This window comes from Centroberyx affinis, unplaced genomic scaffold (genome assembly GCF_046629955.1).
Source record: "Centroberyx affinis isolate AG114_WGS23_722 - 3 ecotype Tasmania unplaced genomic scaffold, CSIRO-AGI_Caff_v1 ptg001304l_1, whole genome shotgun sequence".
Lineage (NCBI taxonomy): Eukaryota > Metazoa > Chordata > Actinopteri > Beryciformes > Berycidae > Centroberyx > Centroberyx affinis.
The window spans coordinates 126,201-152,218 of record NW_027279810.1 but is presented as its reverse complement, the minus strand read 5'-3'; the positions used below and the strand labels follow the sequence as shown (position 1 = coordinate 152,218).

Here is a 26,018-nt window from a genome sequence, read left to right as displayed (position 1 = left end):
AACAGACCTTATACCATTCGCTGTACTGCACCATACAGGCATCGTTTGAATTATTCAGTGCGGGTGTTAGAAAATTATTTTAGTGAGATGTTATGTTAGTGTTGCATCTGGCCGGATCGCGTCTTAAATGCGCTGTAGCCTGCAGGTTTCTTTTGCTGCAACATTTCTGTTGATGTGGACGGACCAGACCTCATAAGGACAAAGAGAGCAAAATGAAAGTGGGGATTGGCCCCAAATTGACTCGGACCTTTCAAAGTTTCACTCATCAGCTGTTCACAGATTTCTACCAGAGAGTGATTCTTCATAATTTAAATAATTTCATACATAATATATGTTCAACAGGTGCTTTTTCCGATGGTAAGTTCAAAAATTAATTTGGAATTTATAGTCAACTATGTAGGCTAAGGCTTTTTTTCCCCAGTGCATATCCTCTATCTGCACTCACTGTTCCAAGGTCAGGTCTCCAGATCAAGAGTTACTAATCCCTTATATAAGGGAAAAGAGGGCAAGAAGCCACACAGAGTGACCTGCTCAATTAAAGTGCACCTCTAATCCTTCTCAGTGCCTTTGGGCTGATTAGATAAGTCATTCTTGCCCAATTTCAAATCTGTACAGATATTATTGGTCATCAAAGCAAAAACAAATATTTGGCAGCCTTAAGCACTGAATATTGCTGCATGATCATTAGAGCTTATTTTGATATGTCCAAGATGCACATTTTGTTGTTAGTTTTGATGAGCCATGTATTTTCCAAAACACATTTTTTGAGTAATGCAGAAAAAAATGTCACCAGATTTCCCTTACTTTTCTCCGCATTTATCAGATCTGTTTGGTTTATTAGCAAATCCAGTACAGTATCAGACTGACCATTTGGCCTCACACTGTATGGGCCTGGCAATGCAAAGCTTCCTGTGTGCTAGTTACAGCAGGGATTAGTGCGCTAACCTTTTGTCTGCCAGACAAAGTCGGTCTGTCTGATCTGCGTCCTCCAGCAGACAGTCAGAGCAACGCAGCAGACTGACCAACCTTCATGCCTCGTTTCTCATGACTCTGAGAAATTCTATAATCCAAGAGGACAGTGTGTTAATGATAATGATGATGAGGGAGTCTGGACGCTAAGAGAGGATTATTGCTGCTTTTTTTGCAATTGCATGCAGAACATATATGCACTGTAAGGCAACTCTCATATCTCATGTGACACAGAGGGGCAGTGAGACTCCGGGCGGCGGTGTTAAGTGACATCCACTCTTCTCTCTCCCTGTGACAGAAATCCCTGTTGAAGCTTCTGCAGACATGGGTCGCAAAGAGGCCGACTATGTGTGGAAGAAGGACACTGAAAACATCCAGGAGGTGTTCGACTTCATGGAAGAGTTGGGATCGTAAGTACAGTCAACTCAGTCCAAGACAGTTGTCACATCTGAAATAAAGCTTCATTGTGCCATACTTCTGATTTATTGCAGAAATCCAAATGATAGGAGGTTTGTAAATATATATTTGTCGAGGCTAGGGATGCATGATATGTTTTTTTTGTGGCCGATACCGATATCTGATTTTTTTCCCCGTCCATATCGACCGATACCAATACTGCTGTGCATTATTGTAAGAATCTTAGTACAAATGCAGGTGCAAAACAACTTAAGCTTTTCAGACATGCCTAACTTTAGATAATGAAGTGGTTTTTAAACAAAAGGCTATGTTAGTTTTATTCTGTTGCTAATTTGACAGTTGTATTAAATGATACACTCCTAAAAAAAGAAAAAAAAAAAGCCAATTCCACAATCATCGGCAGTAAAAATCATTTTGGATTACCGATACCAATTTTGCTTTTTAAAACTGATATCGGCCGATACCAAAATTCTGTGGATATACTGGTGCATCCGTAATTGAGGCAGACTACATTGCTGCTGTGGCATCATGTTAGAAGTTTTACTTTCATGTTCAAGATGAAAGTAAAGGCCCCTTTAAATCCTTCGGTTCCAGACTTGGCCTGATTGTAGACCCTCAAGATCCTGTCTGAGTTGGAGGACAGATTATTGGTTTGATTGGATTGACATGAGGAGACGTACTTTACTGGAGTCTTAGTCACAAGACACTGGCTGCAGTAGGGTTAGCCTCAGCTCTCCTGATGGCGCCTGGCTGCAGATCCAGCTTAGGAGATCATTCACAAAAACGCCTACAGCTGTCCTCAGTGAAACTTTTATCTGAATTATTTTGCACTAAGAATTACCAGTTGATGTGCATTTTTGGTGCGCTAGCCAAGACAAGCCAAACAAGCACATTTTTAAGTTGATCTCACAATTTCCATGCAGTAAGTCTCCTGTATTGACCTAATTTCTGTTAGGTCAGTATTAGTGCAGGTAATCAGGAGGTCTTCAAGCACTCTCCAGCCTGTCTCAGTGAAAACAGTGAGCGGCAGAACAGGAGATCAGAGGCCAGAAATAAATAAAGGTGTGAGGAAGCCGGTGCTGCCAGAGTGACGTCGCTGTGCGGTGGGAACAGAGCGGGTCTGTGCCGAGGGCCGAAGGCTGCCAAAAGGTCTTGGCTGCACCCCATCAGCGGTGAATGGACTCTGAAGGAGGCTAGGTTCCTCCTGAGCACATACTCATTATGAAGATGAGGCAAGATCTAATAAGTGGTCCAATTAGTTTGCAGCAATTACAATTATTTCCCAGAGCACTTAGAAATAAACACCATGGGGTGATTCATGCAGCAGCGGGCAGGTGCCATGTACTTGTCATGTTGAGAGTTTGAATCCGGCCCAAATAATTTGAGTTGAAAGATTGCGAAATATTTTTTTTTTTTTTTTTTACAAAGCAGTCAGTGATTCAGCCATCTGCTCGTATTTCACAGCTGGAAAAAAAAATGCATGTTGAAGATGGTTTGTTTGAAGTATACGGCTTTGTTCCTGACTTGTTTGGCTGATGGAGGTCAGGTCAGCTGCTGTGGAGGAGATGTTGGGATAAGGCAGATACAGGCAGACTGGCTGACTGTAATAATCCTTCTCAAAAAGAAAGAATAGATGAATAGATCTTTGAGGCAATGACTACAATGACTGCAGTACGGTATACAGGCAGCTGCACGTTCAACTGAGCTGGGGGGGGGGGGTTTAGATTGCATCACTTATCTTGCCTACATTCTGAGTCAGAGTGACTTAACTAGACTGCTTTCATTTCTAATAAAGATACCAACAGAATGAAGCCACTGAGCCGTCGTGCCCGCTCCCCGGTGTACCATTTCGTTTTTTTCCCTCTTCCTATTTTCCATCACTATGATCCAAAAGGGATTGGACTGCTTGCGTAGGACACAAATACAGCCTTCCCCATAGGGCCTCATCAACCATAGCATAAACATCATCCTAATTGTTTCCTGGCAATGGCAGCTCATCAGCCCACAGTCTCTGGAGGGGTCAGTTTAACCCCTAGAATGTTTCCAAAAAGCAGAAAGATGGATGCCATCTGCTTGTAGTCAAATTTATTCTCTTTTTTCAGTCTTTATCCTTGCAAAATTATTCACTCACGCCAGCACATCAGTGATTTCTGATGGCCCTTTGTCCTTCAATCTGCAAGTGAAAAGGATGCCGCCTGCCATTCACTTTCATGGCTTGATTGATAATCTGTCTTGAGGGTCACAATAAGCATCAAGGAGATTCTCTGAAGAAAATGAGCTCCGGTAACCAAGGAGAAATCAGTTGAGCAAGGAGATGTGAAGTGCTGTGATGTTGCTGTGGGGGCAGCTTTCTCCTGCCTGCCTGTCTTAGGCAGCGTGCGTGTGTGTGTGTGTGTGTGTGTGTGTGTGTGTGTGCGTGCGGGTGTGTGTGTGTGTGTGTAACAAGCAATCACACCATCCGGAGCGACATGCACTCAAGCCCTAAACTTGTTAGCAAAAACATGGCAAGAGGGAAATAAAACAGAAAACAGAATACATTTTTAGTTCATATTGCATTTAACAATTTAAAATGACACAAGTTTAATGGTACTAGGATCCTTCAGTGAATGTTAGCAGCTTACAGTATTCATTTATAGACCTCAAAGTTATTTATTTACTTTATTTTCGATCTAGTTAGCACCCCAAACCTTGTGTGCTTGATCCACATTAGAGCAGATTACTTCAGCATATGGTGTCACTGCCCTTACAGATAGGTCAGGCTTGTGTTATCCCCTGTTTGCCCTCGGCCTTGACACCTGTCTGTGACCCGGCCTAAACGTTAGGGCCTTGGCGCTTCCTGGATCCCTGCCGCACATGCTCAGCGTCTGAGCTTTGCACCTGGAGCCCGCAGCTTGCTGCGGTTTCCATTGCGTAAGGGATAAAGGGCCTAATCCACCTGGTAGAACAACTATTCCCAGACAGCGCTGAAGATAGCATGGGAACGGAACAGAACAGCGCCGAGCAGAATAATAAGTCCCCGCTACTGTAGCTGACATGTGAACCGTTAAGCCTTTAGCGGACCTTAATTGGACCCTTTGCCTCTCAACGATTCTCATTTTCTCTGCATGTTTGATTTTGTTTTGCACCGCTCCGAGAAGTGAGATCAGGCAGCTTCCATCCCCGCTTCACTCAGTTAGCCCAGGAGAAAACATGAACATAGGAAAACTACAATCTACAACCACTACCAATCTAGATGATAATAGAATTCATTAAACTTGTGAGTGGATGACATGTTTTCTGTATAACATATCAGATTGTTGTGTCTTACACCAAGATGCAAATTAAAATTTAAATCTGCTTTATTGGCAGGAGGAAAAAAAGGAAGACAGGAAAAGAAAACAATGTCGCAAAAAGAAATACAGTAAATCAGTTATGGATCAACATACTGTAAATCATAAAGACAATCATCTATTTGAAACTATACAAAATATATCACATCACTTTTGACTTGTGAAGAAGATTGTGGTACGGATAATGAGTAAGCCCTGGCTGGCTCAGTATAATGGAAACCAGACTAATGAACCACCAAGGGGCCACCACTCTGCGCTGTTAAGGGCCCCATATCATATTAAACATGCCCCTATCCTAATGACAAGGCAGACTCATTTCCTCTTGGTGGGAGACGTGTTATCTCCTCCTGTGATGTTTTCACTGCATTGGCAATAACTCATTTTCCACGTGCTTGTGTGTTAATTAACAGGGGGGCGTTCTCCGAGGTTTACATGGTGAAGGAGCGGAAGACGGGGAAGATGTTTGCCATGAAGTGCGTGAAGAAGAAGCAGAAGAGGGACCTCAATCTGGAGAACGAGATTGCAGTGTTGAGAAAGTAATTCACCTGTGAATTTTTATGAGCCTTCAACCTTCATTTCACATTCTCTCTGTACTCGCTGTATAATCAGCCCCAAAAGGAATCCGCTGACATTTCTCTCCTTTATGTTGTATTACTGGCGGAAAATCTGAGGAAAATGTGTGAATAACTGTGGAGGTTATAGTACCAGCACTTACAAACTATGACAGCAAATGTTTTAGACATCCTTAGATTTAGTTGGGCCTGATCACGAAGGTAATGTTAATGAAAGTACCTCTTTCTTCTCTCAAACAGGATCAAACACGAGAACGTCGTGGGGATGGAGGATTTCTATGAAAGTCGGACCCATTACTATCTTGTCATGCAGCTGTAAGTTTTCCATTTTTGACATTAACATTAAATGATCAGGTTAACAAAAAACTGACAAAAATTGTAAACTTAGGAGGCTTGGCTTAGAGATAAGGTTAAGAATAATTACTTCTCCCTGCCAGTGTTTCGGGTGGTGAGCTATTTGACCGTATCCTGGACCGGGGGATGTACTCAGAGAAAGACGCCAGCAGGGTGATCCAGCAAGTTCTGCAGGCTGTCAGCTACCTGCACCAAAATGGCATCGTGCATCGTGACCTCAAGGTATGATACAGACAATATAGAGAAAACACACACACACACACACACAGAGGTTAAAGCACTGTAACACCTGCTGCGTTCAGTGTCACACCTTGATAAGTTCTTCATTCTTCTCCCTGCAGCCGGAGAACCTGCTGTACTACAGCCAGGATGAGAACGCCAAGATCATGATCAGTGACTTCGGCCTCTCCAAGATGGTGGACAACGGCATCATGTCGACAGCCTGCGGCACTCCAGGATACGTGGGTAAGAAAACATGGCTGTCTTATGAATGATGTATGGTCACCTGCTGAACGGGGGTCTGAAAATGGGTCAAAGAAATATAAGACACACAGGGGAGCAAGTCAGTAAGACAATACATGGCATGACAGCCATCATGTAATATTTATAGCTTTGTTGCACTGAGATATTACACATATCTAGAGCAATCAGCTTTGACATTAGCTGAACTGCACTAGTCAAATTGATTGAGATTACATTTATAGAGTCATGCTAACAATAAGATTTCCTAACTTTCAGCTCCTGAAGTTTTGGCACAGAAGCCGTATAGTAAGGCAGTGGACTGCTGGTCTATTGGAGTTATCACCTACATACTGTGAGTATTAATCCTGCTGTGAAAACCATGATCACACCTTAGATAGAGATATAAAGATGAAAGAGGTCTTTTGGCCAAAGGTTGGATTTCTAAAATTGCTAATCTGATCCAGGATTATCTTTAACAAGTGATTGAGTAAAGACTGGTCATGGTGTTTGGTATAACATAGTCATCTAAATATAATGGCTCAGTGACTGAGTCATAGCACCACCTAGTGAGCATCTAATGTGTACACATAAGACACATGCGCATACACTCTTTCTTTCTCTCTCTCTCTCTCTCACTCTATCTCACACACACACACACACACACACACATTCATACACACACACATTCTTGTAAATCATCTCTGCAGTGTTCCAACAATCATCAAGCTTTCTGTTGTCTCTTGCAGACTCTGTGGATATCCCCCTTTTTATGAGGAAACTGAGACACGACTCTTCTCCAAGATCATGAAGGCGCAGTATGAGTTTGACGCTCCCTTCTGGGACGACATTTCTGAATCTGGTAAGCACGCCGAGCATCAGCATCCACACAATGTGATATGCAATACTGCCAACTGATTCCTCCATACAGAGCCCCGTCTTGACCCTAATGTCTGTGTCTTGTTTTGATGTGCAGCCAAAGATTTCATACGCAACATGATGCAGAAGAATCCCAGCATGCGCTACTCCACCGATCAAGCGCTCAGACATCCATGGTGAGTGACCGTCATCAGGAGGGAAGACTGTCATACAAATATTGACTTCAATGTGTCAAATTCAACTCTCATTTTAGAACTTTTTGTGTGCTTGTCTTTGCTGACTTGAACCACATTTCATAATATGAGTAAATCATTTTCTGCGTCATATTTGTACATTCCATTTGCATTTGTTAAATAGAATCAGACCATGCTTAATTGATTTTTCTTTTAATGCCTTGAAAGTTATATAAAGAGTTCTGGAAGGCACAGTAAAACAAAATGAACTGTAACCCATAGATTCAGAATAGTGCTATGATACTACAGAGTCATAGTCACATCCATATGATATTGGTGAAATATTGGTGAAGTGCATCAGGTAGGACAGGATCCACTTGGTGCCAGTTCACACAGATGGATTCAGGATTAACCTGTATCTACAAATAAATCTGAACTGTCCCATCGTCTGTTTTCTAGGATTATCGGAAAGACGGCGCGGAGCCAGGACATCTACTATTCCGTCAGTGTTCAGATCCAGAAGAACTTTGCCAAGTCCAAGTGGAAGGTCAGTCCGCATTGGTTTCTTTGGCTCCGACATAGTAAGCTCAGTGAGGGCCTGCAGTTTATAGTAGATTAATCGGGTGCCTACCTAAATCCTTCCTGATTAAGGACCGTTAAATAGATAGTATTCCGTAATCAAAGCTGCTGATGTCTGATAAGGCCTTTACTGTTTAAACAAATCAAGATCAAGTGTACTTTTATGTTTATCATTAAAAAAGGAGTCCCAAATATGAATGTATATCTGCACAATTAGAGGCGATCAAATCTGGTTTAGCAGCGGCATAAAAACCTCCCAATCATCATGACATTAAAGGGAAAACAATTTCAATGAAGCTTTGTAGTTTCTAAAATCCCTTCCTCGACCTCCCGTCTCTCACAGCAAGCCTTCAACGCCACTGTAGCCATCAACCACATGAAGAAGCTGCAGCTGGCCCACTCCGAGCTCATCCTCCGGCAGGCCAACGTGCCGGACATCAAGGTCGTCGACCTGTCCTCCCCGACCAAGCACCGCAAGCGTCCGGATCCGGAGAGGCCGAACCCCGAGGGGGCGGAGATCAACGGGAACGTACCCCGGACGAACCACATGTCCCTGCCCACCAGCCCCATCGAGCTGAAGAGCCACTACCACCCGCTGAAGAGCCGCCAGAGCGAGAGCCGCCAGAGCGAGGCCCGCCACGCGCCCAGCATAGCCGAGCAGGGCAAGCACGCCTACCACTCCGAGCCCTCCAACCTGAACGGGTTTGTATTGTTAGTCCTCTCCTATAATGTTCATCTGACGCTCTGAATGTTGACCTTCCATCCCTTTTGTCAGTACCACAGTAGGACTGATGGATGATGTAACCTCTCTCTCTTCTGTTTTCAGGTATGGGAAAAACCGCAGTGGCAAGGCTGTGCAGACTGGAGTGTGTTCAGTCATGTGAAGGGTCCATGGAGCTGACATGGAAAAAAGCATTTTACTTGGTAAAGCTTTTATGAACAATGCATGTACACAAGTAAAGCATTTGCATGTCATTTTTACATACATAATAACTTAAATTATAGTTTTAATATATAGCGCTTCAGTGCTTTATGGTCAAGACACATAAAAGACACAAAAACAAGTTTACACAAGCAAGGGAAAGGACAACATTAAAAAAAAAGACAACGCCATGGTGGTGGGGGTGGAATACTACTAATAATAATTCACAAATCATAATAAATGATTTGTGAAGCAAATCTAGGACAGATGGAAAGTGACTCAGAACCAAGACAAACAGAAGGCACAGAATCAAAACTGAAAAAATCGTACACATTTTATCAATCAGCTCAGTCGTCAAAGGTGTCGTTTCATGTCTCTAACAGTGTGTGTGTGTGTGTGTGTGTGTGTGTGTATTTCTGCCCTCTGCAGGTCAGTCATGCTGTGCTGACTCAGCTGGTTTGTATCAGCAGCACCCCCTCACCTCCCCTACCTGGGACTGAGAATGAAAAGTCGCTGACCCCCCTGATAGACCCGAGTGGTCTTACGAGGTCCAGAGTCCGTGGGACATTTTTTTTTTTTTATTTATTTATTTTTTTTGGAAAGAGTGCCTATGAATCTTCTCCCAGAGCACAGACGACCACAGCGAAGCACACTTACACACCCACACTTCAGCACATTTCAACTCACAGACACACAGTATAGGCTTGAACAGGATATTTTCACACAGTATTGTTTCTCTCTGAAGGGGATATTATTCGCTCACTTGATGCTGGGCTCTACTTGAATGTTAATCCCATACAAGGTGAAGCAGTGATCTCTGATGTAATGGAAGTGTTGTATCATAATTCCTGGCTTTTGATCAGGGAGAGTTTATTTTTCGTCACCGCACCTACTGTACATGTCTATTAGAATTGTGGTTACATGTTAAGGAAATACACTCCAACACGTAATGCAATAAGACAAATTATTGTACTTCATCAGTTGTTGTTGTGTAACGTATTCTCCTATAGCCTACCTGCATATGTAAGCACAATAGAATTTATGGCAAAACTGCATGTTTTCTGCTTAAATTCAGTCCTACTGGTATAACTGATTCTGGTAAAATTGCCTAATGCTGTGTTGGAATTGTCTCTTTATTTTTATCATCTTCCTCATATTAATTGTAACGTGTTTTGTTTTATTTTTCTAAAGTATTTGCTACCTTTTCTAAAAAATGATCATAAATAATCGAAAAAAGAGCTATACAGACAAGAGGTTTAAGAAGTTAACCAAAAGCATATACGCACTGACAAATCATTAACCGGTGTAAATACCACATGTAATTCCATAACTTGCCAATTCAAAGCTCTCACAAGCTGCCAGCCTGTGGGAATATAATTGTAAAGAGCGTCTATATCCACCGTCATCCACTGCACAAGAGATTTTGAGATTTTAATAGTTGTTTCTTCCACTTAGGTGGTAAATTCTGTACACTCTGCTTTGTGTCTCCCAAGCTGTGTGTGGCTTTGTATTGATGTGTTCAACAGATATTGATCTAGTCTATGTATTATAGGGGGTTTTCCCTGTTTGCTCATCAATAAAGCCTGTGTACAGTGTCTAATTTTGGCAGCGCTACTTTTGTTTACCTACTTTCTACTCCTCTTTACTGTGACCCGGCTGGTGTCGCTAATTAAACTGACCTCCAAACCAATTAGCATGCTGTGAGTCTTCAGCAGATTAGATGACACTCTGGTTATCTAAGTGCTGCCGGGATTACCAAAGTATTTAGAGCAGCCGTTTCCAGTAAAAGTATATCCAGCTAATATCTCCTTGAAGTTCAAAATGAAAGCTTACTGTAAATGATATCACATGGATCTGGATCAGGGGAGGCTGATCCGTAAAGGATGATCCTCACCAATTTTACAAACTTTTTCCTCAAAAAGTAGGCTGTTTACACTCGAGTGCAATAGAATTAATAGCTATACATTTTATATTTTTGTCTTATCCTCCTAAAGCTTTTGAGTCACCCGCCTCCACTGATCTGGATATAATACAAAGAGTCATCACCCTGGCATAGAAACCATTTATTTTTTTAATAATAAATCTAAAAATAAATGGCCATCACCAGCAATCACCAGGTACTTGCCATTCCTTTTGACCTGACCACTCTTTTTTTTTTATTATGCATCATAAAAAAACCATCCCACGCTGCTCTAATGTGAGCACACTTCTACCCTTCCCTTCCCTGAGCTCCTGTTGAAAGGGCTTTCACAGCAACACACATCTCCCCCTTTCTTACCCGCCTCACCTCCCAACCACAACACGCTTGACGCAGAGACGGCCCGTACAGAGACAGACTGCCCATTCACATAACAGTGTGCAACAGAACCCAGAAATATGGGGCAAAGGTCTCCAAACAGCCTCAACCTTTTCCCAGCAGCGGCAGACACAAACGTCCCGGAATCCAAAACACAGTTACTCAAAGAGGACCGTTATTATTCCCTCCTTGATGGCATAATTGCGGCGATATTACTCACGGCACTTAGTAGAAAAGTCTACACACTGCGAACACAAACCAACCAGGGCAAAGGTTGATCCTGAGTTTGCCAACAAGGAGTGAAAATACACGACACCCATTGAGAGCTAAAGGGATATGTAGTGGAAAAAGACACCCACACTCTGAATTGATGTTCACTTTGTGGTTTAATCAGCCACATTTCATGACTGCCGAAAAGCAGTTCAGGTCAAAACGATCAATAAACCGCCATGAGAGCATCAGTCTGTGTGTGGGGAGCTTTTCTGGTTCATTTTCTCACACTCTCAGTATTTTGGAAGCATATACTTGCTGCCCGCTTAAGGGATTAGTAACTAGATAGAAGTTAGTGGAAATAATGAGAATTTAGTTCATAGTTTATACAGCAGGAGAGGCATGTGTGTGTGATGGGTCAATGTTTGTATTCATAATTGTTGCTTTTTAGGTTGTTTACCTGGTTTTGAACCCCTCTACTCACTCCAAGTCAGTGTGCACACTGATATAAAGTGAAAAATGGATTATACACAGTGGTGCCAAGTGATTTAAAGTGTCTGTGGTTAAAGCGTTCGGTCGGTCAAGACGGTGTCCTGATGTGAACTGACATGCAGACGTCTTGTGACGTTGGCCGGCTGTCATTTTCCCTGAGCTGACTCCTTGGGACACACAGCTCTCTGTGACAAAGATCAGACACATTTCACAACTCACTTGCCTGACTTCTCTCCCTCCTCTCCCGCAGTAGGGAACCAGGTCAAAGGGCAGAGTGCTTCACACACACAAACACACACACACACGTTAACCACTCTCATTGCTTCAATGTCACCTCACATCCACGGTCAGAGAGCACCCACCGGCCGGAGCAGCTCAGCAGCGCATGATCACCAGGACTTCTAATGAACGTTATCTCTCTGCGTTTGATAAAGACTATTCCATGTGTAACGATACAACCAATAAAGGGGACAGGCTTCCCACAATCACACAGCCTGTGATTGGACGCTAATCAGCCTCTCCTCATGGAGATCAATGTGTATGACAACAAGCCACGCAACACAAACCAACCACTCATGTTGTTCAATGTTCAGTAGCATGTGTAGTATATGGCTGTTGACACTGTACGCTCTATACTTTACACATAAACAAACACATAGATACCCAGAATGTGCAACGGAGAGACTCACTGAACATTGGACCAAAATCTTGGCTCTACACTGAATTTCTTTGTGCGAAGAAGTCACTTCCATTTCTGCACAGCACCGCAGGCTTTTCACATGATAAAGCTGCAGTAAACATGACTACACAAGCTAAACTGCAGCAATTAAATTGTATATGCCACTGTATCAGTTGCATAACCCCCCCAAAAACCGCCAGGAGATGTCACATGCACTGTTTTTTCCTCCAGGGAATATTTTCTTGGCTTTTCATCCTGCAACACCAATGCCCTTTTACCCACACAAACCCTAATCTCCAAACAGCACTCGCAGTATTATCAATAACAACACATCTGGGAAATGGATTTGGCCTACACCCCCCACCCCCCTAACCACACACACACACACACACACAAAACTGTGTACAAACACCCAACCTCATGAATATGCATTTGTTTGCCACTCTGTGGGTGTCGACATTGGTCCCCCTGTGTTTAAATTGCAGAATCTCTCCTTGTGTTTTTGCCTGTGAATGCCTGATTGAGCCGAACACTAAAAGGAGAAGTCAGCATTCAGGGTCTCTTGCAATGTGAGTGCCTAACTGCATGCTTTTTGTGTGTATATAGTTATATCAGTCTCCAACCTTTTTGTCAAAGATGGAAGGTCTTTTTGTAAATGTAAAAAAACTGCTTGATTACAAAGTCCTTGTGTAACACTTTCTACTTTTCCTCAACAGACCCAAGGAACAACACACTATGGAAACCATTGGAGAAATCGTCCCATTCGCTAAGGAGATGCTGGCCCAGCGGCCCAGCCGGGGCATGGTGAAGATCTACATGCTTGGCACCACTCTGGCCCTGTTCGGAGTGGTTGGTGGACTGCTGGAAACCGTCTGCCTACCGTTTGTGGAGCAGGAGGCTGTGGAGGATAGAGAGGTGGAGCTGATCGTGGAGGAGAAGAAGGAGAAGAAACAGATGTCAGAGTCACAGATTACCCTGATCAGCCCTGACGCTGTGGAAGAGCTGGAGACGATAGAGATCAGGGCCAAAGCCAAGCATCTGGTGGCTGCTGGGCAAAGAAGCAAAGCCAACCGCTTACATGCCTCTTAAAGACGCTCTCCTCTCCTCACCTCATCCAATACAATGTTGACAGCACTCCAGATTTGGAAAAGGTGGTACATTAAATCACCATGGCACAAAACTGTTGAATTGGTCTCTTTGTGCTCATTCTGTTATAATAACGTTGGTTAAATCTATTCATTTTGCCCCTGCTGACTGGCAAAAGCAGATGAAGGAGTAGATATACTGAAAACTGCAGGCGACAGCTGGTCTGGCTGCTGGGCAGCAGATGCTCTGTAATGAATTTGATGCCAAAAAATGAAATGTGTGTGATTTCATTTCATTTTGCAGTCTAATAAACCTATTTTTCAGTTAGCAGCTGATTCAGGTCATCATTGTACCTGTTATATAGCCCTATTATCTTATCACTGATGTCTGCAAGACTTCACCCCTGAAATAGATTCACTTACAATGACAAATCATAATTAGTGATTATTTGGACATTCAATTTAAGTAACATTGCACAGTGGGGATGGGCTTTGAAATGCAGATTATAATAATGTTATTTATGGTAATCTGAATAAAGTGGCCATGAAACTGTTCTGCATTTGGCCTTGGCACATTTGGACACTTTTATCTAATGTGTAAAGAGAGAATGTGAATGTGTCCCCCATGAAAAAACAACTGTTTGTTCTCCCATGTAAGTTACTGAAAATGATGGCTACGCTTCAGATAAAGTTGTCAGATGCAGTTTTATTTTAAGACACGAGGGGGCGGCAGTAAAGTCTTCTTCGACTGTCAGATAATTTCAACATCCGCCTGGCAAGGGGAAATGACGTCACAGATTAGCACCGTGTTTACTAGTAGCGGTAGCGGCCAAATGGTTATCAGATAAGTAGAGGGATTTGACTATAAAACAGTTTAATACAGAGAGTAGAGACCAAAGACTTACGAATGGCGGATCCTGCGGTGGCATCAGGAGGTTCGCTCAATGCAGGAGGGGTAAGAGAGTGTTTTTACACTCATTATCAAAAGAAAACATCCAAGTTAACGTTATATGACAACGGCGGCTCAGAGACTAGTCAGTGGAAAGAGAGCCGTCCGTGTTGAAATATCCTTTCAACAGCAAAGAAACGTAAAGCTAGCTAGCACCAAGCATTTTATTTTAAACAAGTAACTTACTGCTGTTTCCTGTATGAACCTGTTTCACTTCATTACAGGCTACACATTTCCGTATCACTTCCATATGTAAATGCTAACGGACGCTCGCGCGTCAGAACTCATGTGACGCCTACATCTGAATATTACAATGTAACAGTGTACATCTGCACGTTTTGGGCATATTTCTGAACACAGGTTACCGCCCTTTGTAAATCTTATGATGTGAATAACTTACAATGCATATTTGCACGTCTGGCCACATTTCTGTGTATCTGTTCTTTTATCCATACACCTGATGATGTGAATAGCTATAGATGCACATTTCCATATCCGCTTCAAACCTGTAAATATATTGTTAAGATGCTCAATCTTTATTCCTTGAATCTTGCGTTGAATAACTTGTGTCATCTTCAGTACTCTATGGGCTGGTTGCTCGCACATGGAGTAAGCCTGGTACTAGACTAAGATTTAATTTTCAGTGGAGATCTCCATTGGTGTAAAGTTTTTATTCTACGGCTAGGCTTTATCTGTGTCCGAGCAACGAGCCCTATTTGTCTTATTCTTGCTTATATCCTATTCTCTGCTGCTGTGATAAGTCAATTTCCTCATGTCAATCATTCAAGTTTCATCTAAGTTTCCTGATAACTTCCCTGGTAAATCTCCCCCCACTGTATCTGCCATTTTCTGTGTGTTTTTGCAGCGTTCAGGCAGCGGTAAAGCTGCTTCCAGCCCGGCGGAGAACTACCACCTGGCCCGGCGTCGCACCCTGCAGGTTGTGGTGAGCGCCCTGCTGACAGAGTGTGGCTTCGAGAGCGCAGAGAAGGCAGCTGTGGAGTCGCTCACTGAGATGATGCAGAGCTGTATGTGGGAATCATCTGTGTTTTCATCCTAAAGTGAAGCCCCCGCGTTAGGGATGTGCCCAAATTCATTTTCTCTCAGTTGACTATTCTGTGTAAAAAATATTCTAATATTTTGTCCATGACAAAATATACAAAGACTAAAGCAGATTATGGACAAAAATAATCACATTGCTCTGGAGCTTGAGCACTACATAGTTAGTTCCATTCTGTAATAATTTTTTTTTTTTTTAATGTAAACTGCCAAATCACAAAAATCGATATTGGTCCCTGCAAAGGAATATTCAAATCAGTTTTATGACCCATGCCTACCTCACATTAGTAAATTGCGTAGACCTGGTGTACTCTGCAGAGATTCATCCAAAACACCCTGTGTATTCTGTCCCTTTCTTAGATTTAAACGAAATAGGCCGCTGTGCTAAAGCTTACTGTGAACACACAGCCAGAAGCGTCCCCACCCTCTCAGATGTAGTCGTCACACTCGTTGAAATGGGTGAGTCCAGGAAGACGCAAACATAACTATCATACAGTGTTACATCATTGTTCAACTCAAGACCGATGGCATCATTTAATCTGTGTGTGTCACTGCAGGTTTCAATGTTGACACTCTCCCTGTGTATGCCAAAAGATCGCAGAGGATGGTTATAACTGCTCGTAAGTCGGCACTCTACTCTCGAATGTTATTGAAACTTATGAACTGTGAGATTGACTGAATACATGTATTTAAGAGTAGTCTGAATTTCTTCTGATAGCTGTGCAAAAATCAACTGCCAAACTTTGTTGTGAACTGGTTTTCTTGTTCGATAGAACCTGGATGTCACTCAAATTTTTTTTTGTGAATTTCAGCTCCAGTGACGAACCCCCCTGTGGCTCCCAAAGCACTAACGGCTGGACAGAAACGCACACATCCCGCTCACATCCCCAGCCACTTCCCAGAGTTCCCCGACCCTCACACCTACATCAAAACCCCTGTGAGTCAGCAGCATTGTTCTGTTAAAAACCAGGGGCCGTATTCACAAAGCTTCTTAGTACTAAGAGTTGGTCCTAGCAGTGAAATCTAAGAAAATTCTTACTTTTGACGTTTTCTGAGAATTTCCCCTTAAACAAAGATTAAATCCTAGTAAAGATAAAAGCTATTCAAGAAGCATCTTAGCCCTTAAGAGAGCTCCTAAGGTGAAAAACTGTTAAGAGTACAGAGGAGGACTTTTCAGAGGCTTAGGAGTTTCTTAAGCAGAGGAGAAAAATGGCCGAAAGACGCAGAGGCAGGATAAATTAGTTGGTTAAATTATATGGGCCAAAATGAAAGTGATCATGTTAAGATATTTGGCAACAGGCAAAATGCAGCAGTGCAGAAGTGATGATTTGGGTCTATGCAATTCTTCATCGGCAGAATAATCACACAAACAACTATAGCTAAAAAAAGCCCAAAAAAAATCTCATCCCTGATTTACATGCTCCAAGTTATAAGTAAATAAAGAATAATTCACCAAGTGTTGATTCAACCTGAACAACATAGAAAAAACACTTTTCACCGCTGCGTTGAGATTTCAACCTTGCAGAGCCTTTATTTCATACAGCAAAGACACTTTACAAAGTCACCCACTGAACTGCTCTGTCCTTCCTCCACTCAGACGTTCAGAGAGCCGGTGTCCGACTACCAGGTGGTGAGAGAGAAGGCGGCGTCCCAGAGGAGAGACGTGGAGCGGGCGCTCACACGCTTCATGGCCAAGACCGGAGAAACACAGAGCCTCTTCAAAGATGACATCACCGCCTTCCCATGTGAGTGATTCTGACCCACCTCACCCGTTTTTCAAAGATTCTTTTATATCTATGCCAGCACTACCGACCCATGTTGTATTTACATGAGTTATAACGCCTGTGATTGCGTTGCCAGTGATCGCAGCGCGGCCATGCGTCATCCCGTACCTAAGCGCCCTCCTGCCCTCTGAACTGGAGCTGCAGACTCTGGAGGAGACGGACTCCTCGGAGCAGGACGACCAGACGGACAGCGAGAACACGGCAGGAAACATCATCACTGTGAGTCTTCACGGCAGCAGCGTGTTTCAGTGTGCGGTACAGTAGAGCCACGGGATCTCTCTCAGCGTTTCCATGAATGGAGAATCTCCCGAGACTGTTAGCAAGTGTGCCGTTTTGTTAAATAAGGGAGCAGAGAGGAAAACCAGGATCCCTTTATCATCTATCGCTTTCATTGTTGAGACATAATTTTGCTTCATCCATTTGTCTCGCCTGTTGCCGCTCATAATGGGGCTCTTGTAAAATCTTAATGGGATTTTCTACCCAATTACATACCAGGCCGTGCTCTTTGAGGCCTGTGTGACATGGAGTGCATCTTACATAAAACTGAGGGGTTTGGCTTGTTACTGAAGCGTTTTGCTCATTTATGTCTTTTACAAGAAAAAAAGAAAACCCTCTGATCCAATTTGCCTCTTCAAATGAATGTGCATACCGTTTGCTACTACGCTCAGTTATTTATCACTAATGATGCAGGAAAACAAAAAAAAGCAAATCACTGTGGATTGAGGAGGTGACTGAATTTTGATTGACAGCTACATAAAGATGAAAAGATGCTACAGGAGGACCAAGGAGCAAGTCCAGGCCAGATGCAAAATTCTGTAAAATAAGAATAGAAAAACAACAACCATCAAGTTTGATTTGTGGGTATGGTAGTATAGTATCCTCAGTATGTATTTCCAGTCATGCATCTTGTTGTTTCTCTTCCCTCTACTCAGGACGATCCCGGAGCCGACAAGGAGAACTCCATGCTTCCCCCCAGCGGCGTCGTTCCCTCCGTCAAGGCCAGTGAGGAGAACATGATCGACAACCCGTATCTCCGGCCGGTCAAGAAACCCAAAGTGAGGAGGAAGAAGTGAGCGGAGTCCCGCTGCGACTGGAGCAAACAGACTCATATCTGCCCCGGCGGTCGGTGAATTCAGCAGTCCAGTCAGTTCCCTCCTCAGAGAGAGGCGGCCCGATTATTGAAGTGTGCGACCCGAGACCAGCGGCTGCTTTACCGGAGTGCTGCGGCCAGTACTGTCACCGACTTTGGTTACATCGACTTACTTCTATTGAAGATTACAAACTTTGTTTTTCATTATGTTCAGCAAGCACTCACTTCATTTTCACTTTCAAATTTGTGTTATTTTGTAAGCAATATTGTCATAGTGTAATTTACAAAGGACACAGGAATCCAGTCATTTTGTGAATAATAAACAGGAAATAACTTTTTTTAACCCTGAGTATTAATTAGTCCAACACATTAGGAGCCTAACATTGGGGAGGAACATACTGAGACACACGAAACCATTTTGTATCGGTTTTGTGACACATTTTTCTCTGTCAGATTATATAATTAGTAGTACAAACTCAGGTATGCCATTCTGCTCCTCTGCTTCAGGAACTCCTTTTCACAGTTTAGCTGAAGAGAAAAAAAAAACACAAGAGCATTAGATGTTGCTTCATATAACAACATACTATGTGAATTTACCCAACCCAACTGGATTCCTTTGAGCATTTTGTTTTCATATTGCAATAAAAACATTGTAACTATTTTTTCGGCAGCATCAGCTGTGTGTAATTTCTGTTCCGTTTCTGAAACTATAAAATAGCATTTTACTTCCTGGGGAATAGAAGCACTGTTACCACTCTCAAAACAAAACATATTTTCAATATTCAAATAGCCAGCTTGAATCATCTCATTGGTGGCTTTATGCTCTACATGCAAGGGTCAGATGAGCATTTTTGAATACCATCATGCTCAACAGTCAGCTTGAAACCCCATTTTTGTACTGTGTGAAATGAGTTGGCAAAAATCCTGCACTCAACATTTTATGCACTGCTGTGGCATTTGAGTTAATTCAACTTTCATCCTCCCAAAGAAAGACTAGAAAATATTCTCATGTGTTTTCAATGAATCCAGTGTTCCTGGTTTTAGCCTGAAAATGTATATAAGAGGTTGTCTGAACAAGCCACTAATACTGCATTTCCTTGCTTCACCCACCTTCACCCTCAGTGACCTCTTCTCCAGCTGGGGCAGGCTGGACCAGTCTGGGGCCCCAAAGCACATGGGCCAGCTCACTTTCCTGCTCCTCTCTGCATCAGGAGCGTAGGTCCCAGGGCTGCATGACACAATCACAAAACCAGCTGTCAGCCCGTGTCAACACTTTTGAAATGGAGCTGTCTCTGTCCCACTGTCCTGTCCTGCTCCCTCACCCCGGGCCGTCCACAGCTGTACTGGACTGGCTTTGGAACCTCAGTGTGGTGGAGCTGAACGGTGTTTTGTCAGGAGGGGAGACCCTGGACCAACTTTGATCCTGCTGGTACTTCTGCGGTGAAGGGGTCTTCGTCTGGTGGCAGCGGTGTGGAGACAGTGTTGATTAGTTAAACCTGACAGCTTCATCTTGTGAAAGGCTTTATACAGTGTCACACTCCTTGAATGTGCTGTGAGTACAGAGGCTGATCAATTGGCTAGTTTTGTGGCCTATTTTTCTCCCATTTACCTTGTTACAGGGCAGAAAGCGTGCAGCCGTCCTCGCAGAAAGAACATATCCTTTCTTACTCTCCGGTTTCTTCTGTAGGTCATACACTATGGTCCCAAACTGTGGAGCACATCAAAATCAAAGGCATATCCAGTGATGTGGGAAAAGGTGGGTAAACTAATCATCATTAGGCAAACAACCATCAATATGAACGAAAAAACAATTCTACTTTCAGAAATGCATTGATTTTTTTTGTCTTTAATCTTGTGTAGACAGTTTGATGCTGCTTGCCTGCTTATTACGTGTTCTATGAATTTAGGTCATGGAGATTTATGTCAGCCTGAACAGGTGGGTAAACATGATTGTGCATATAAAAGCATGTTCCGCGCTCCACTGCCTCCCTGCCGATAGGTGCCATAAAGACAAACCTCATGGTTGTCATAGCAGCCGGGGCCGCGATGCGGCGCCTCCTGCCGTGACATTTCATTTCCCAGACGGTTTGGCGCATAATGGATGGGAAAGAGTTTCCTCTCCTGACAGCTGCCAAAAACTGCTCTCTGCTGCGGAGCTGCTGACATTTAGGAAACAAACTGTGAGCGAATAGCTAATGCAAACAGATCGAAACATTCACGGTGGCGTAGGCTACTGTTACCTGTTTCCCGACCTGCCATGACTTCCTCTTTGTTTTGACTACTGTAACGATAGTAACCAGGTTGGTGCATAAATTATGCAAATTTAATTTCTTGGTTTGTACCTTTTTTTGTGCTAAGGATTCTGTAAACATTATTTTTTACTCGTGTCTTTGCAATAAATAAAACAAATACAATTAAAAGAATTTATAGATCTCTTTATTTGCAATAAAAGACAATCTTCAAAAAGTTTGACAATGGCAGAAGTGAAAAAATTGTCATTGAACACCATTTGTTGCTGAAATTGAAGCCAGGGATAAAGTTCAAGGACAGGCAAAGCAGAGAAAGTCATTTCTTATAAATAAATTACACATCGAGAAAAAATTGCATAGCAGTGGTGGCACTGTCCTGTGTGATCTGACTGTGAAATGGATCGAGATTCATGTAAGAAAATAAAACCAAGAAAACAGTAAACGGCATATTTGTGGAAGGCAATTCCAAAAGGCAACATTTCAGAAAATTGGCACAAGTATGTCTCAAAAGACAATCAACACCTTATATACAGGCAATTCTTTCATTATCAGTAGTCTTTAAATTACAGTTGGGGAAAAAAAAGAAACAGCTGAGGTCTAAAACAGTATAACCTGTCCCACAACATGCAGCAGTCACATCTGCTCATGTCATGTTGGCACAAAAGGCATTCTCTAGTAGGAGTGCAATTTATTTTAAGAAAATATCCCTTGTGACTGGCAAACAGTGGCACAAAGACGTCATCTTTAGCACATGCATTCAAAAACGAATCAATGCAAATTGAATAAAGTTTTTTTCTATTTTGGCACTCGCAGATGAGGAGAGATGAAATGGAATGTGCTTTGCAAGAGAAACACTATCACAAAGATGGCAGTGGGAGGAAAGAAAATAAGAGATAAAATATATGTGCTGACTTTGAGGGAGAAACAGATGACCCCACAAATATTTTCAAAGAGGAAGGCCCAGAAGTCCATGACTTGGCTGGGACTCACCAGGGTCCATGATCTACTGAGAGGCACTTAAGTGTGTATGTGTGTGTGTGTGTTAAGCGTGCATGTTTTACTCCGACTGAGGCACAGAGATGGAGGGACCTTTGGGGTCGTCAAATCGGTCCATGGTGTTGAGCTGCATGATCATGTGCAGACCGTAGATGAGAATCAGCAGCATGAGCAGTGAGGTCAGCAGCCCCATCCAGATTCCTGCAGTGAAGAATCCTGCACAGTCGCTGGCGTAGGAGAAATTTGTTCCGTTTGCCAAACCGAAGCCCTGAATCTGCATCACAAAAACGGGAAACATTTAATGAACAACAATAAATAAGCCAAAGAGACAAATATATACCGTAGCATGCCATATCTGTACCTGGAAGTCTATGAAGTTGAGCCTCCACTGAGATGTGTTTTGGTTGGTGTTGTTTGGCACTAGCAGGGCGTCCCGGAAGCTGCTGACAGACTGGCAGTGGAAGGAGTACTCTGCAGGGGCGTAGATGCTACGGCTCCCGCTGAAAAACATACTCAGACCGTTGAACTGCAGCTGTACCGAGTCCAGGGTGGACCAGTTCCGTGCCGACACCGGGTAGAACTGCTGTCGCATGGCAAAACTGCAGATCAAGAGAAGAACGTTGTTGAGTAGCATACCAACAGCATGTCAACAAATACAAATGTTATTTATGACCAATAAACGTGTTAAATAAGAATCGTGAGGTTTCCAACACTGGACAATTGTAAACTATATTTTCAGCTATATGCATATTACTGCTGAGCTTTAATAGCACAAATACGAAAACGGCCAACTGTTAATCTTGTAATCCGTCCTGTCTTGTCTCTTTTTGTTACATGATATGTTTATTCTGTCTTGCTTTTACTGTTTGATTGTACCTTGTAATTGTGACCTTTAAATTGCCCCATGTGGGACGAATAAAGCTGTATTGAATTGAACCTATTTCAAGAGAGCATTTTATGGGTGAATTCTAGAGAGGAATACAGACTCGAACTCTGCAACATGAAGACAGAGATTTAGCCTTTCATAGAACATGCAAAAGATGACATCAGTAATTTTCCATCTTGCTTACCTTAAAATGATGCCTGATGGATAATTGAGGACAAGCCTAAAACAAAAAAAAACCAAACATACATTTAAAATCCCCTTGCTTTAGACCAAGCACACCAACACCGGTTGTATATTTTTAGGAAGGAAAAGCGTTCTCACAGTGAGTCAGAGTTGTCACAGCGGGACCCCGACAGGCTCGGGGTTTGTGCAGCAAGGTCGATCCACTGTCCAGCCTCTGTGAAGCTCACACTGAGATTCTGAGCCCAAAGCATTATGCAAGGAGCATCAGACACATTAAACATTATAGGAGGCTTGACGTCATTTACAACGGCTTGGAGCAAGGACCGACCCACAGGCTCGTTAGACATGGAAGTCTCTGGAATCACCTGCAAAGATTAAGGAAGAGGAGCATGAGCAAAGTAAATGTAAAATGTTTTCTGTCCTCATATGACATCCAATAAACCTGAGTGTGTGTTTGGGTTTGTATTTTATTGGGTATTGTATGAGTATATATATAAGAAAAGAAAGAAATACAGCATTATTGTAGTTCTTTAAAACTAGAGGATGCTAGTTAGAGTATCTTACTCTTGATGGCTGGAGTCCTGTGTAGATCGCAGTGTATGGGACACTTTGGGCTTTCATGATACTCAGAACTTTCCCGATAATCTCATCTGTTGAAAAACAAAATACACTTCAGTTACCTACTGTACTTGTCAAAATCAGTGGCCAGTTACAATTATACATTGATCAAAATGTTGATAATCCTTACAGTTTCATCCCTTAACATTAAATTTACTAGTTAAAACTTACCATTGTTGCGTAGGACATCCTTACATGGCTTGTGCAAGCTGTAAAACAATAAAAAAAAACACTGAAATAAAATGTAAGTCATTTTCAACATCTCAATTTAAAAAAAGGGGGGGGAAATGATATATCCATAAACTGATATGCTGCACAAAACGTAGAGCCTCACCTTGTGTGATAAGGCAGGTTGATGAGCAGCAAATTGCTGCCAGATGCGTTGAGGTTTAGATGTGACAGGGTGTCCGGGTCTACAAGGAGAGGCGAGACACCGAGCTTCTCCTGCAGCAGAGCCGGTATGGCACTGGATCCAGGCCACGCTAAGGCAGGGAGCACCAGAGAGGAGGAAGAAGAATGCAGCGCAGCCTGGAAAGGAGGGAGTGGATGGAGAGACGGATACCAAATAAGCAAAGAATCTGAATTTGTTATCCGTCTGATAGAATTCATTTTTTAGGACCAATGTAAGTTAACATCTCGTAGTAAAACAAACCATACCTCAAGGTTTTGAAAGGCACTATCTTGCTTGTTTCCAAACACTCCACCAAACACTGTGAAGTCATCTTTGCTTAACTGAATGAAAAAAAGCACAATAAAATACAGTCAGTACCTGGCAACACATATATATCTTGATACCATGAAGATTGCTGTGCAACTATAAAACATCAGTCAACCACATAGCTCGCTACAAACACCCTCCATATCTAAATGTCCAGCATACCTAACAGGCCTGAACTGAGAGGGGGGAACTGTGAAGGGGAAGTGATGGCAAAGCTCATTGTCACACCAGAGTGAGAATACCAGAGCGTCACGGGTGACTGCTGTACAACTGCACCAAGAGTATCAAGCTTTCCACTTGACTCATTACTACTCCATTTAACTCAGACATCCAAGGAGTAATTTCATACCAAGACACACACTGAATTGTACGATGTGAACATTTGAATGGTGAATTTGCCTTGACTGAACAAGACAAAAAAGATCAAGAGTTGTCCTGCAACCTTTGCTCTCTTAGATTCGACATGTTTAAGTAAAATAAGCATCTGTGAAGCAGAGCTGGCGTGTAGTCATGATGTTTCGGGCCTGACCTTGTCCTGCAGGAACAGCAGCACAGTGTGTGGGCCAGAGCCGAAGGCAGAGCTGAGGTAGGCAGTCAACTTGTCACTGGACATGATGTGACCAGCTGCTGGTGAGGCCAGTGGTGGTAAGCTAAACATGCAAAGAAGAAAAAAAACAAAAAACAAATTTAATTCCTCAAGAGCTAGTCAAGTAAATCAGCAGACATCTTGGTTTTAGACAGCAATAATTGTAGGTCGGCTGGCTAACGTTATCTAGATACAAGTAGAAACCCAGTAGTAGGAAGTGTTAGCATTAGCTTGATAGACAGCTGGCCAGCGTCGAGCTCCAAAACGGAGTCTATCTTGACATATAAATGAACAAAATGCAATAATTACCCGTCACTTGACCACATTAAAAGTGGCACTTGAGCAGTGGAGCTCCCTGTGGCGAAAAATGTGAATAAAAAGGCAATAAAGGCCGTTGATCGCAGTCGACTTGAGCACCCTGATCCTGCCATTTTCGTGTTTTCCGCAAAGCTCTAGTCACGTGACACAAACCAGCTGACGGTCATGTGCGTCGGCAGGAACAGACTTCCTGCTTCTTTCATTCAGCCCGCCCTGCCCACAAGAGCAGCTTTCCATGACTAGGGGAGAGAGGCTGCAGCTTGCTAACTTTCTTCTTGTCACATCCAAAAAGTCTCCCGGTCTAACCTAGAGCTAACCTGCTGTCCAAACTGATGCACCGCCCACCTAGCAGCAGATGCCTCTCCTGTCAGCTTGCTGCTGTACTAATGCTAGTAAATATTGGTAGCCACACTACTTCAGTACAATACCGAGCAGGACATTTTATGCTATCGCAATAAATCACATGACTTCCTATCACTCATAGTTAACGTGACATGATTAAATATGTGATGACTGTGGTTCTGAAAACAGGCGAACCCTGCACCTTGTCAGTGAATGACAGCCATACCTGGCAGCTGTCCATGGTGCTGATACAGTATTTGGTTAATTTTTGGCCCTCGCCTTTGCCCTCATTACTTAGCTCATCATGACAAATCATAGAAAGAAACTTCTGGTCGAAACATGTTGGTCATGGTTAAAAAGTATCTTGTGTGACTTTTGAATTAAAAAATTTAAAAAACGAGATAAGTAAGTTCTATTCCTGAAATTCTATTAAAAAGGCCTGCGTTCAGTGAAAGCAACTCCCATCCAGCATCTACCACAGCTGTGGTGGCGGAGGGATACTCCTGCATCCGCGAAACGCTGCACCTATCTCAATTGGAAAGGATAGAGACGAAATAGGGAACACACTGGCTTAAACAAAGGGTCTTTATAATGGAAGAAATGTTAAACTCCAGGCAAAACTATGGAACGAAACTGAATATGTGCATAATCACTCGATAAACCCGAGTTACAGTGGGGTTTCCTATCGCAAACAATGTTTCAGTTTGTGTCTATTGTGTGGCAGGGCGCTGTATGGGAAGAGTGAGAGGATGCGCACTATTTGCCGACGCGCAAGAATATTGTTCCAGAGTGTTCCACGTTTAGGGCCATCTTTGGTCGTCCTCGCCG

At 42.9% G+C, this 26,018-nt stretch overlaps 5 protein-coding genes across 5 annotated transcripts; 3 read left to right on the top strand and 2 right to left on the bottom strand.

Annotated features, from left to right (window-relative positions):
• Positions 1-1,102: 1,102 nt before the first annotated feature.
• camk1gb (calcium/calmodulin-dependent protein kinase IGb) lies at positions 1,103-10,203 on the top strand. Its single transcript, XM_071525552.1, has 13 exons — positions 1,103-1,171; positions 1,268-1,379; positions 5,126-5,251; positions 5,528-5,602; positions 5,725-5,863; positions 5,983-6,106; positions 6,380-6,455; positions 6,850-6,962; positions 7,077-7,155; positions 7,612-7,699; positions 8,075-8,433; positions 8,558-8,655; positions 9,083-10,203. The coding sequence occupies exons 2-12, from the start codon at positions 1,294-1,296 to the stop codon at positions 8,613-8,615; spliced, it is 1,323 nt and encodes a 440-aa protein (XP_071381653.1). The 5' UTR covers positions 1,103-1,171; positions 1,268-1,293; the 3' UTR covers positions 8,616-8,655; positions 9,083-10,203.
• A 2,643-nt stretch (positions 10,204-12,846) lies between these two features.
• On the top strand, positions 12,847-13,518 carry g0s2 (G0/G1 switch 2). Its single transcript, XM_071525569.1, has 2 exons — positions 12,847-12,899; positions 13,047-13,518. The coding sequence occupies exon 2, from the start codon at positions 13,066-13,068 to the stop codon at positions 13,417-13,419; it is 354 nt and encodes a 117-aa protein (XP_071381670.1). The 5' UTR covers positions 12,847-12,899; positions 13,047-13,065; the 3' UTR covers positions 13,420-13,518.
• A 708-nt stretch (positions 13,519-14,226) lies between these two features.
• taf8 (TAF8 RNA polymerase II, TATA box binding protein (TBP)-associated factor) lies at positions 14,227-18,953 on the top strand. Its single transcript, XM_071525554.1, has 8 exons — positions 14,227-14,370; positions 15,230-15,389; positions 15,781-15,879; positions 15,978-16,040; positions 16,233-16,357; positions 17,018-17,165; positions 17,281-17,423; positions 18,137-18,953. Exons 1-8 carry the CDS (start codon positions 14,323-14,325, stop codon positions 18,275-18,277), a joined length of 927 nt encoding a protein of 308 aa, XP_071381655.1. The 5' UTR covers positions 14,227-14,322; the 3' UTR covers positions 18,278-18,953.
• LOC139649214 (ciliary microtubule-associated protein 3) lies at positions 18,757-20,664 on the bottom strand. Its single transcript, XM_071525555.1, has 5 exons — positions 20,311-20,664; positions 19,904-20,002; positions 19,617-19,750; positions 19,405-19,522; positions 18,757-18,822 (listed from the first exon to the last, which is right to left on the bottom strand). The coding sequence occupies exons 1-5, from the start codon at positions 20,458-20,460 to the stop codon at positions 18,757-18,759; spliced, it is 567 nt and encodes a 188-aa protein (XP_071381656.1). The 5' UTR covers positions 20,461-20,664.
• Positions 20,665-21,597: 933 nt separating this feature from the next.
• LOC139649212 (V-type proton ATPase subunit S1-like) lies at positions 21,598-25,024 on the bottom strand. Its single transcript, XM_071525553.1, has 10 exons — positions 24,840-25,024; positions 24,474-24,594; positions 23,884-23,958; positions 23,561-23,754; positions 23,398-23,435; positions 23,173-23,258; positions 22,747-22,973; positions 22,610-22,645; positions 21,901-22,138; positions 21,598-21,813 (listed from the first exon to the last, which is right to left on the bottom strand). Exons 1-10 carry the CDS (start codon positions 24,959-24,961, stop codon positions 21,601-21,603), a joined length of 1,350 nt encoding a protein of 449 aa, XP_071381654.1. The 5' UTR covers positions 24,962-25,024; the 3' UTR covers positions 21,598-21,600.
• Between the last annotated feature and the right edge of the window lie 994 nt (positions 25,025-26,018).